We start from the raw sequence: 11,537 nt of genomic DNA, 5'->3' as shown, positions 1-11,537 counted from the left end.
TCTTAGAAACGCATGTTTACATCTGGACTGCAGTAAAAAGAGAAACACCTGGCATATGCAGCCTGATCACCTACAGCCTAGATTTTCACATCTCTTTAATGGAAGAGTGATTATGAGGGCTCATGACAAACTTCTCCAGGAACCCGGCAGAGCCAGCAGAGGGGATGAGAAAAGCAGAGCCTGGCACCTCACACCATCAGTGTTCTATTATCTATGTGCTAACAGCAGAGGGTACCAGAGCTGGCAAGCATGACTCCTGAGAACCTGCTGTTATGTTTATGGAAATTTTGTGAGCCAATTGACAACACACTGGTGGCTTGAAATAGGCCGTGGTGGTGGTGGTGGGGTGGGTATTTATACCATCAAAACCTGAAAATCAGAGCTATTCCCTCCCACCACTCCCATCTTTACCACTGCTGGTTATAAAGCATTCACCAGCATATGACTTCCATGTATTTTACATATAAAGAAAATCTTGGTTGCTTTTTATTTAACTAGAACAATCCTGTTTAACCAAGGTTTTACCATATGTTTATTACAGTGTCCTTTAGAAGTACTACAGAGTATATGAGTAAATGGTATGTACCATGAATATAAATGATGGACCCCTTCTCACAGGGGGTACTAAGCTTGGCTAAATAAAGCCAGTTACACACACACACACACACACACACACACACACACACACACAAGCACCCCATTTTGGGTAGGAGGATTCCATCACTGAATAATTCTGAGTTGCCTAGCTGTCTCAAATTGTCAGTCACCGTATACCCACTGATGGCCAAAACTCCATTCTTCCAGGGCCAATGAATTCTCCAGGACTCACCCTCTGGACACCAGCAGACAATGGATGTGCAGAGCTGAGGTCCAAATTTGGCAAAATATCCTTCAAAATAGCTTCCCTTGCCTCTATTTTGTAGTGCAAGATGAGTTTATGAACCCAGAGTTTTGTCAAAGGAAGTCTGATGGCTTTCCAGGGTTAAAAAAAAAAAAAGTGCAAAACTTCTTAAAGAAGTATTCAGTTGGGTGAGGGTGGGGGAACCACATTTCCAGTTGTAGCTTGGACCATCCCTGTCATCTGCCTGGAGGTGTCGGAACAATTCTGTCATGGTTCTGCCTGCACAGCACCTCTGGTCCTGCACGAGGGGCGCTGGGATCAAAGTCAGAGTCTCAAGTATCCTTCCAACTGGCCAACTACTGGGCAGACCTCCCAGACCATTTCCATCAGAAATAACTTCCCAGTCCCTTCATCCTGGCAAAATGGAAAGACTGCAGAGGGAGAAGGAAGGGAAGGCACAGGGTTCCTACCGTAGCTGATTTCCAAATTCCAGCTTGGCTTTCGAGTCATTTGGTTTTGTATCTGTTTATTAACTCATTTGTTTAAGTGTATTCATTTTGACTCTGGTTCTCTTCTTCTTACACTTTAGTATTCTTCATGAGCAAAAATCTTATATATTAGCACTTCAGCTAAATAAAATATCAGGGGGAAATCTAGACATAGAGCACTAACTCCTTCTATCCTAAGAGCAAATGCTTTTTAGGTGTCCTCTTTCAGCGCACAGCAGGGGCAATGAAGGCCAGTGAAGAGAGGGGACACAGGAATGGAAGAAGGACACAAGGGGCTGGGGCAGAAAGAGAGACGGAAGTGAAAAGGTGGGAAACAGCAAGCGCAGAAGTTCAGAGGCAAAGGAGAAACTGTGGAGAAAAGAGTAAGAAGTGAAGAGTCCAACACACAGATCCCTTCTGCTATTGCCTTCTCTTGGTCTTTGATAATTTTATTTTGTCCAAAATATTTAACTACCCAATTAGACCTGCTTATACTGTTACAAACAGTCCTGGGACATCTCTATTCTTTGTCCCTCCTCCCCTTGGAGCCTCTTCCACCTCCCACACCCTCTGTAGCCATAAAGGGCAACACACAAGGCCTTGAATTTTCTATCACCTCAGGAACAGACGAAGTCCCCTGCTTTCCTTTCTTGACAAGGCACCACCTTCGAAAGCACACTAGTCTCCCATGGGCTCCTTCCTTGCTATTGTCCCTTAAGGCCACTGCCCCTTGAAGCCCTTTGGTTTCTGTATCAAACAACCCCTCCCCTCAAATGTACAACCTCTTTACCAGGCCTTGCTGCCTTGAGTAATGACAGAAATTCAACTCGCCAAAGCTGCATCTAGATTCCCAAGAGTATTGAAGAGACGTAATAGCTCCTAGGATGGTTAAATTCCTGGTGCAAATTATCTTGATGTAAATCCTACTCAGAGAAGATGTGACCGAGACCTTCCCACTGGCTTTTAATATATACGCATTTGATGGTGCGTGTGAGTAGAATCTGCCTCTATAGACCCAAAAGGGTTGATAAGCTTATCTATGTACACATATACATACACAAATGTCTACCTCTCTCAACACTGTATTTCTGCCTAGTGGTGTTCCTTTCGAATCAACATAGAAGGCAAGTAGTGTGGGCTTACCCCTTACTATTAGAGATGGCATTGCTGGGACATGGCAAGTCCAAAGAAATATAGATTGGAAGGGACTCAACTGCAGAGTAAAACATGATTTCCTACAACAAACCAACCTGTCAAATTCCCTAGGGCAGCAAGCTTCTATGATCTGTACACCCTTATTAAATAATCTCATTAAATAGGAACACAAAATATACACATTTACAATTATTAAATAAGCCACAGGATTTCTCTCCTATCTACAGCCACATTCAGAGACAGCCATGCCCTCATATTTAAACTTGTAGGTGACGACGCCCTTATCTAAATAGAGGATGGAGATGGGCTCGAGCTTGGTGGGCACACAGCAGGCTTTGGAAGCCTTCTGGGAATTCTTGAGGTGGACCAAGGCCTGGATAATTGCATGCTTTGTGGGGGTGAGATGCTCTGCCAGGGGGTAGTTGCAAACACCACGACATTCATAGGCTTCATATCCAGGCGGAGCGATGATCCAAGAGTCCCAGCCAATCTCTTTGAAGTCGATGTAGAGTGGGGTCCTCTTGCAGTAGTTTCCTTTTGCATTCCTTCTGATGCGAGCAGTGGAGTCATAGATGATATTCGACCTCATCTGCAGCAAAGCCTCTTCCCCAGGTCCGTTGGAATAACTGTCCAGATCCAGGTTGTCCATCTCTGGAAATTGCTCATGGGCGATCATTTCATCCAGTTCCTCTTTCCGCTCCTTCTCACTGCTTTGGTCATCAGAAAACACGACAAGCAAAGGATCATGCTTATTCCGGGCACTAGTGTCTATTTCCAGTTGTCCCCTGCCAAGTGTGTCTTCCATTTCGTGTTTGCTCTCAATGTGGACCTCCAGCTGGTGGGTGAATGAGCCTGATTTTTGCCAATGCCTGATAGCATCAGTGACATCAAAAGTCTCCCACTCACTGTTGGTTCCATAGATCTCCCCTGACACCAAGACCAGCATGCTTCTTTCCCCTTCATGGTCCTCTTTGCTCTCAAGTACTTCAAAAATGGTGATTTTCCGGTCCACTCCTTCATATATCAGGCGGTCTCTTTGCACCAGGGTGTACAACCTAAGCTCAGCCATGATGATGTCTTCATGGTGAGGGATGGATACATTGAAGAGGAGAGGGTATTTTCGGAGTCCATTAAAACTGGCTGGTTGGGAAAACAGATCTGGGAAAAAAAAAAAGAGAAATCAGATTTTCAGCATGTTGCAGAAAAAAACAGATGCTTATTTATGCAATAAGAACACCTGTCCATTCTCTCCACACAGAGAGAATGAAGGAAAATCAGTGAAAACAAACACAGTGTTGGCATTCTCTAAGAAAATGTACTGAAGGTCAAGCATTGAATGCTAGACACCTTAAGCTGCCAAGACTAAAATGGAAAATGTCCCCCTAATGAATGAGAGACGATACACCCAGCCTGGTTCCCATAGTTTATCAGTCACAGAATTACAAAACTTGGAGGGTCCTTGGAGATTGTGTAGGCAAGACCCCAACTTTTCTAATCAGTGAGGAGTTATCAAATGAAATGTATGGTGGTTGTTCTTTGCTTGAAACTTTTCAGAGATGAGGTTGTCATGGCTTTTCATATCTGTACTTATGGATGGAGTCCTTCACATAATCAGGGCCTTCCAGAAAAACCTCCATTTAGACCAGGGATTTGTTAACCTAGCTCATGGACCAAATCAGCCCTGTCACCTGTTTGTTTTTTAAACTTGGCTGCAGGCATATGGGATCTTAATCCCCTGACCAGGGACTGAACCCCCACTTCCTGCATTGGAGGGCAGATTTTTAACCACTGGACCACAAGGGGAGTCCTGCACCACCTGTTTTTGTAAATTAAGTTCACCCTGATAGACAGTTGGTAAAGAATCCGCCTGCAATGCAGGAGATCCCGGTCCAATTCCTGGGTTGGGAAGATCCTCTGGAGAAGGGATAGGCTACCCGCTCCATTATTCTTGGGCTTTGCTTGTGGCTCAGCTGGTAAAGAATCCGCCTGCAATGCAGGAGACCTGGGTTCGATCCCTGGATTAGGAAGATTCCCTGGAGAAGGAAAAGGCTACCCACTCCAGTATTCTGGCCTGGAAAATTCCATGGACTGTATAGTCCATGGGGTCACAAAGAGTCGGACACAACTGAGAGACTTTCACTATACTATACTATTCATTTCTGCATAATGTTTGTGGCTACTGTTGCACTACAATGGCAGAGTTAAATAGTCTTAACAGAGATCATATGGCCCACAAAACTTAAAATATTTACTTATCTGGCCCTTTACAGGAAAAACAAATTGTTGACCCCTGCTGTAGACACCAAAGCCTAACAAGTTCAACAAGATAGACATAACACTAAGGGGAGTCACAGCAGTTAAACCTGGAGTGTGTGGTCCTTTGTAAGGAGGGATGGGGGAAAATGAACCTTGAGGGTGAATTGGTTGCCTTAACTTTGCACTTGATTTTGTGCACATAGGAAGCATTCAGAATGTTTATGAAATAAAACTTTAAAGGTCCCTTAGTCTTAGAAGCACACCTTCAGATATTATCATGTTGACTCTCTATATGAGAATTTTATAGGCTTCCAAATCTTGTACACTTCTACACTTGTGTGTTAGTTGCTCAGTCATGTCCAACTCTTTGTGACCCCATGGACTATAGCCCGCCAGGCTCTCTGTCCATGGGATTTTCCAGGCAAGAATACTGGAGTGGGTTGCCATTTCCTTCTCCAGGGAATCTTTCCGATCCAGGAATCAAACCTGGGTCTCCCGCATTACAGACAGACTCTTTACCATCTGAGCCATCAGGGAAGTACTTTGCCCCGGGTAGTACCTATCTATGAGGAATCCCTAAAGACATCTGTCATCAATCAAAGTGTTCCACGATGCCAAAGATGCTAAGGATAACCATCTGAGGGGGTCTCCATCACCTTTGGCAACCTTTTCCCAATTGTATACTCAGCTCATGATTTCTGTTAAGTCCCTATGCCAGATTGTACTTTTTAATATTTAACTTCATTTTATTGTTTTCATACTAACTTTTAGACTTGTCCTAAGCAGCTCTATTCTTGAAATGAGAGGTTTGAGGTGATAGTTGTGTGGATTTTTTTTCAATCCACATTAACAAAAATATCTAATGATTTTGCATGATTTACAGCTTTCTCTGGGCACCACTCAAAATCTTCTCATACACCGCCAGTGAGAATTACAGGTCAATGGAATGAATTTAGACTCTCTAGCATGGGTCTCAAAACTAGGTTGTAATCAGGTCTTAATCTGTTGACCCAGTCATAGCTCCCATTCTTTGCCAGCAGCATGGAATATTGCAATTTATCAAATAATATTCATTGAAATGTTAAACAAATCTTTTAAACAAAGTCTCTTATTTAAAGTAGACTGATATCTTCACGACTTGCCAAAACACTTCTTTGCTTTACTGTCTATTGCACCTTTAGATATGTTCTTCTGACCCTTGGAAAAGTCTACTCCCTCTTCTCCACCTGTCTAGCTATGACCCCTCCCTATGGGACCCTCTTTTCCTCACCTCCCTATCTGGAAGTCCACTCCCTTCTGGGTAACTTGAGTACTTACTCTGTATATCTCTCCTTTGACCTTGCCATTCATGCCCTTGTTTTTCAGTTGTCTTTATAAGTGGATCTTCCTGACTATTAATAGATTGACATCCTACTGCAGGTACCACAATTTAAATTCCCTTCTGTGCCCCTAATCTACTGTGATGGAGGTAGTACTTTAAAAATATTGATGAGCTGATGATTCTGGGCATCAAACCAAATTGACTATGGGCATGATATATGTCCTTAATATATGAAGCAATTTGGTAGTTGTCCATCTCCCCCCAACCCCCACCTTAGGAATGGAAGAAGCTTCACTTCCCTTGGACAGGAAACATGAGAAGACAAAAAATAGGGAAATAGACTAGTGTTCCATCCATTAGAAAAATGAACACAATAAAATCTCACTGTTGTAGGAGGAAGTGTTTACAGAGGAGCACAAAGGAACTTTCCGTGATGATGCATATGGTCTCTATCTTGATGGTGGTGATGGTCCCGATAGATGTTTACATATGTCAAAACCTGTTATATTATACACTTTAAATATATGAAGTTTATTGTATGTCAATTATACTTCAATAGAGCTGATATAAAAAATAAGTTCACTGTGCTTGTGCAAGTATAGTAATAATAGTGGTGTTATATTTCAGGCACGGGAACTAAGGTTTGTTGAGCAAATCTCATGTGTCAGATGCTTTGCAAACTGTTTTATCTAGCTCTTACAATGACTCTATAATGCTCGTATTGCTCCTCTGTTCATCTGATTCTGGAAGAAATCAAGCCTCAATGCAGAGAACTGCCTTTTCCAAGACGAGGTCAAAGCAGTAGTAGGAAATAAAGTCATGTTTTTCCACCTTGGAAGGGGCTCTTGTTTTTCCCTGATTAGTTAGATGTAGAGGAGATTTTATTTTGTTTTGTTGGTCTTTGTCTCCTAGGGAGTTGCACTGAGCAAACGCAGAGAATCAAAGAAAGACAATATCAGCCAACAGGGTCAGCGCAGTGTGGGATTCATGACCTTGGGCTGTGCATTTTCACCTGAGGACTGACAGAGGTGCGGGCAGCAGGGGCGTTCACTGAGAGGTTTGCTCCCACCCTCGCTGATTTTCAGTAATAAGAAGCTCTGAAAACTTCACTTCCTGACCTAGATCATCCAAATCCTCCACAGAAGTGAGAACTAAAAAAACTTTTTTCCCCAAGGATGCAAACATTTTCCCACCCACATTCTAAGCCAACTGCCCAGGGATCAGTAATCAGAAACATTAGGAAGCCTTCATAGGGAAGGAGGTTGTTTATTTTCAATTCAGACTGACCCAAAATAAATCTGTAGTTTCAAAACTTGTCATTGTCATTGTGTTACTAAATGTTAGGAAGTCACATTTCCAGTGTTACTAAATATTTGAAACTGGCAGTCACCTACATTTTAAAGCCAAATAGCTTCTCCAGGACTGAGCAATACCTATTCAATACTTCCTCCAATGCCTAGAATTTAAGGAATTCATTAGCAATAACTGACATTCCAAACTTCATAGCAATTGTGTACTTTCTTACTCATGACCTCTTTGTGAAATTGCTCAATGTGTTATACGTATGTATGCGTGTCTGCTAAGTCACTTCAATTGTGTCAGACTCTTTGCGACCCTGTGGATTGTAGCTTACCAGCTCCTCTGTCCATGGGGTTCTCCAGGCAAGAATACTGGAGTGGATTGCCATGCCCTCCTCTAGGAGATCTTCCTGACACAGGGATTGAACCCATGTCTCTTAAGTCTCCTGCACTGGCAGGCGGGTTCTTTACCACTAGCGCCATTTGGGAAGCCCGCTATGTAGGTATATTATTCTCAATTTACAGATGAGGAAAAATTGGGATTCAGAGAAATTAAACTAAATATCCACATCTATTAAGTCAACTCTGTCTCAAAAATCCAAATTCTGAGCTACTGTTTTGCTACTACCTGTTTGCTCTCAAGAACATTTGGCCAACATCTACCTAAACCATCTTTTGTACCTGGTTAATGAGTATAAAAGAATAATTGGTAAATATGAGAGAATTAGTTTTTTTGGACCCACAGCTTTTACCATAGATTTTAGAAAAAAAATTTTTTTTGGATTACTTGTACCATATTAAACAAAGGATTAACTTTCATTAGATTTAGTACTGAATAAAGATCTAGAGAGAGAAAACACACTTTTCCCATGATATTTAAAGTTTGTGCATTGTTCTTCATAAAGACACAGAATAAGCTGAATCATTAATTGGGAATGCACACTTCCTGGAAACTATAAACAGTGCTTCAAGGATATACATGCATGCATGCTCAGTCGCTTCAGTCATGTCCGACTCTGCAACACTATGGATTGCAGCCCGCCAGGCTCCTCTGTCCATGGGATTCTCCAGATAGGAATACTGGAGTGGGTTGCCATGCCCTCCTCCAGGGCATCTTCCCCACCCAGGGAGTGAACCCACATCACTTGCATTACAGGCAGATTCTTTGCCACTGAGCCCTCAAGGATGTACACGTCACATCAAACAAAACAAAAATTTAGAAAGAGTATCTAAAATGTAAGTTTCCATCCTGTTTGAATATTTTTTACATCAAGTCACGAAGTGAAAACTCAGTCTAAGTTTGAGAGAAACACAAATCACAACTCTGTATTTTGTCTCTTTTTTCAACCTTTTCATTTGAAGTAGAAGTTCACAAACTTGGAGTCAATTAAAAGCCAAATGGAATTGAGGCCTATCTGGAAAATGACAAAGGTGTAGTGGTAGACCAACATTAATATTTTTTATTAAGTGCTGTCAAAATTGAAATTTTTCAGAGAGCCAATTATGATAGTGAAATGGTAGACACTTTATGGCACTGGATTAAAAAGCTATTCTTTAATACCTTTTAGTACTATCTGGAAAATGACCATTAAAAATAGTATAGACCAAAATGTGCATTGCTTTGGAATATCTGTGTACACATACCCCTATATAGGTCTTCATTCTTATCTGTATTATTTCCATGCATTGTAAATTTACCCACCGCTTCTGAAAACTCGAAGCCAAATTTTGTCATTAAAATCTCCACTTACCTTCATTCTTGAAACTCCTGATGATGTTGGCGGATGGCATGGAGGTGCGATCTGTAGCGAATTTGTTGTAGAGCTCCAGCATGTACTCTGGTGGGTCAACCTTGGCCGAGTCCTGCATGGGGATGTCAGACAGGTTCAATGTCTTGAGAAACTCATTCTTCATACTCTGTAGCAGTGTGTTGAAGTCTACACCATCTTGCTCTGAGAAGACATCATCGAAGAGGGGCATGTCTTCTTCCAGGGGCGACTGCTCCAGGCTCATGATAGGGTTGCCAGAAACCGAGTGAACCAGCAGGCAGGAGAGAGTGCACAGCTGCAGGACCACGGAACCCATGACTCTGCTCCAGCCCCCAGGCCAACCCAGGAAGGTTTAGCGCTCCTGGGGCTCTAAGTGGCAGTTTTATCTCGCGGAGCATAAATGTCTCGTGTCACTGGAGACAAGTTTGGAAACTTCCCCTCTCTCCCCCTCCCTCTTACCACTCTTCCTCTCACCCCCACCAAAAAATCAGGTTGCAGTAATTGGATAACAAATCCCCCATAGGGGCCTAGCCTTTCTTATCTCCCTAGTGTAAACTGCGCACCAGATTTTGTTTCTATCTTGCAATCCTTTTTTCTTTTAATGAGCATTTTGTAAACATTTCCACATTCTGACACTGGCTGAGAGATAGGACAATTTTCTCCTCACAGAGGCTCTGCTTCTCCTTTTAATTCACTTCCTTTTGGCAGGAATGCCTAAATTCTGCTTTTACATGGTTCGGTTTCACACATGCATAAAATAGACATTAGGAATCTACAGGATACACATCAGTGGTGATACGTATTAATGCAAGTAATGGGGTTTCATCCTCACATAAGCTTTTCTGAAGAAAGACAAAATAGCCAACATTTCCAAGTTAAGTTAATACATATGAATGATCTTCAATAAATCGTTGGAAGCTGACATTATTAAAAACGGGAAAGTATAAACTTCACGGGCAATAGCCTTTTTCGTACAGATTTGATCTGGCTAAAATGGCTTTGGGAAAATAGGGCAAGTGCTTCATTATGACAGCAACTAAAATTTATTAGGTGCTTTCCTACAAAGAGGCATTGTACTACGTGCTTTGCATATATCACCGAATGTGCTTCCTATAATAACCCTACTATTATCCCCATGGCTCATATGGGTCACTAAGGTTCGATGAGTTGCCAGAAGTCACAAAGCTACAAAGTGATAGAGCCAGGATTTGAATCCAGGCAGTCTGACTCTTATGAAACAAGAAAACAATCAGACCATTTAACCAGGTTTCCCCTAGTCTGGGCAGAGGCAGTTTAGCCAGGCCAGGCCAGCCTGTCCCCAGGGAGTCCACAGTCAGGAGAAGGCAGGTGACAGTGTGCACCTGGATGTGGTGCTCAGATCCTTCACCTGTGTGACAAGTTATTAAAAAGACCACAGTCTCTGCCCAATCCATCTTTATGGTTAAATCAAATGACCATCAAATGGTTCAAGTTAAAGCTTGCAAACAAAGGTGAAAAGTACCAAATGCCTTGGTCTGAAAAACAGTGGTGGAATTGACTGTGTGTCTGCTGTAGCAAAAGACAAGTCAAAGTCATCCCAGCTTTCAACCCTAGTTAGTGGCGGGAGCAGCATGCAGCCATCAGGGTAGTTCTGCAGACAACCCCCCGGGGTTGCTTTTTCTGCTGAGGCATTGGGGCTGGTGTCTCTCTGACCTGTTCAGGGTACACCTTGGTTCAGGGGTCTGCATCTATGTATTTGGTGCCCTCAAATAGTCTTAGTTTCTGAGTTACACTTCCCTACATTTCCCCCAATAGGATAACTACAGCATCTCTCCTTTTTCCCTCTAGGTTCCTTATGGTTTATTGTCATCTTCTAATTCTTCCTCCTCTTAAAAATGCAAATTTTTATAGCAATTTTTTTAAAAATATCAGAGAAAAGATCTGTATTTTGAGGGGATAAAAAAATCCCTCCACAAAATTGGTCATCTCTTTAATAGTTGTGGATTTGATTCAATGCTCTGCTCCTCCATTAAAAAGACAATCGTAGACTGAAAATAGATTGCAACCTGAACAGGTCCACAAGTGAGTGAGTCCAAGGGCCGTACTCCATCCCATGGGCTTTACTGTCAGGCTCCTGACAGCATACCAGTAGGGCCCCTATATGACATTCTGCATCGAAACCAGCGCCCATTTATCTTCACACACACACACAGATGTCAGCGCACACTCAGAAACTCTGAATGGCAGGCATGTGCATCTAACTGCCACAGGACAGCCGAGTAAGTGGTGGTACTTATAACCCGGGTGCGCTGGTTTCAGATGTCAGGAGGAGAGACAGGCATCCTGCCTTGCAGAGTTCTGGTTCTGAACATTCTCAGGGCTAAGGTGTGCAACTGAGATTTCACTGGCTTCCCTGTACTCTGTGTTAGA

The 11,537-nt window shown here is 42.6% G+C and overlaps 1 protein-coding gene across 1 annotated transcript; it reads right to left on the bottom strand.

Moving 5' to 3' along the window:
• Window positions 1–2,701: 2,701 nt before the first annotated feature.
• BMP10 (bone morphogenetic protein 10) lies at window positions 2,702–9,444 on the bottom strand. The gene is made up of 2 exons (XM_081588266.1): window positions 9,111–9,444; window positions 2,702–3,642 (listed from the first exon to the last, which is right to left on the bottom strand). Exons 1-2 carry the CDS (start codon window positions 9,442–9,444, stop codon window positions 2,702–2,704), a joined length of 1,275 nt encoding a protein of 424 aa, XP_081444392.1.
• Between the last annotated feature and the right edge of the window lie 2,093 nt (window positions 9,445–11,537).

This window comes from Giraffa tippelskirchi, chromosome 4 (assembly GCF_054371585.1).
Source record: "Giraffa tippelskirchi isolate mGirTip1 chromosome 4, T2T-mGirTip1v1.2.pri, whole genome shotgun sequence".
Classification (NCBI taxonomy): Eukaryota; Metazoa; Chordata; class Mammalia; order Artiodactyla; family Giraffidae; genus Giraffa; species Giraffa tippelskirchi.
Note: the sequence above shows the minus strand (reverse complement) of the source record. Positions and strands in the feature narration are given on the sequence as shown.

What these genes read in the sequence shown, in the direction of transcription:
- BMP10 (XM_081588266.1), bottom strand. Translation starts at nt 9,444, where the DNA reads ATGGGTTCCGTGGTCCTGCAGCTGTGCACTCTCTCCTGCCTGCTGGTT. An exon ending in CAGGAGTTTCAAGAATGAAG is followed by an intron (nt 3,643 to 9,110) that starts GTAAGTGGAGAT and finishes TTTTTTTCCCAG; the next exon opens with ATCTGTTTTCCCAACCAGCC.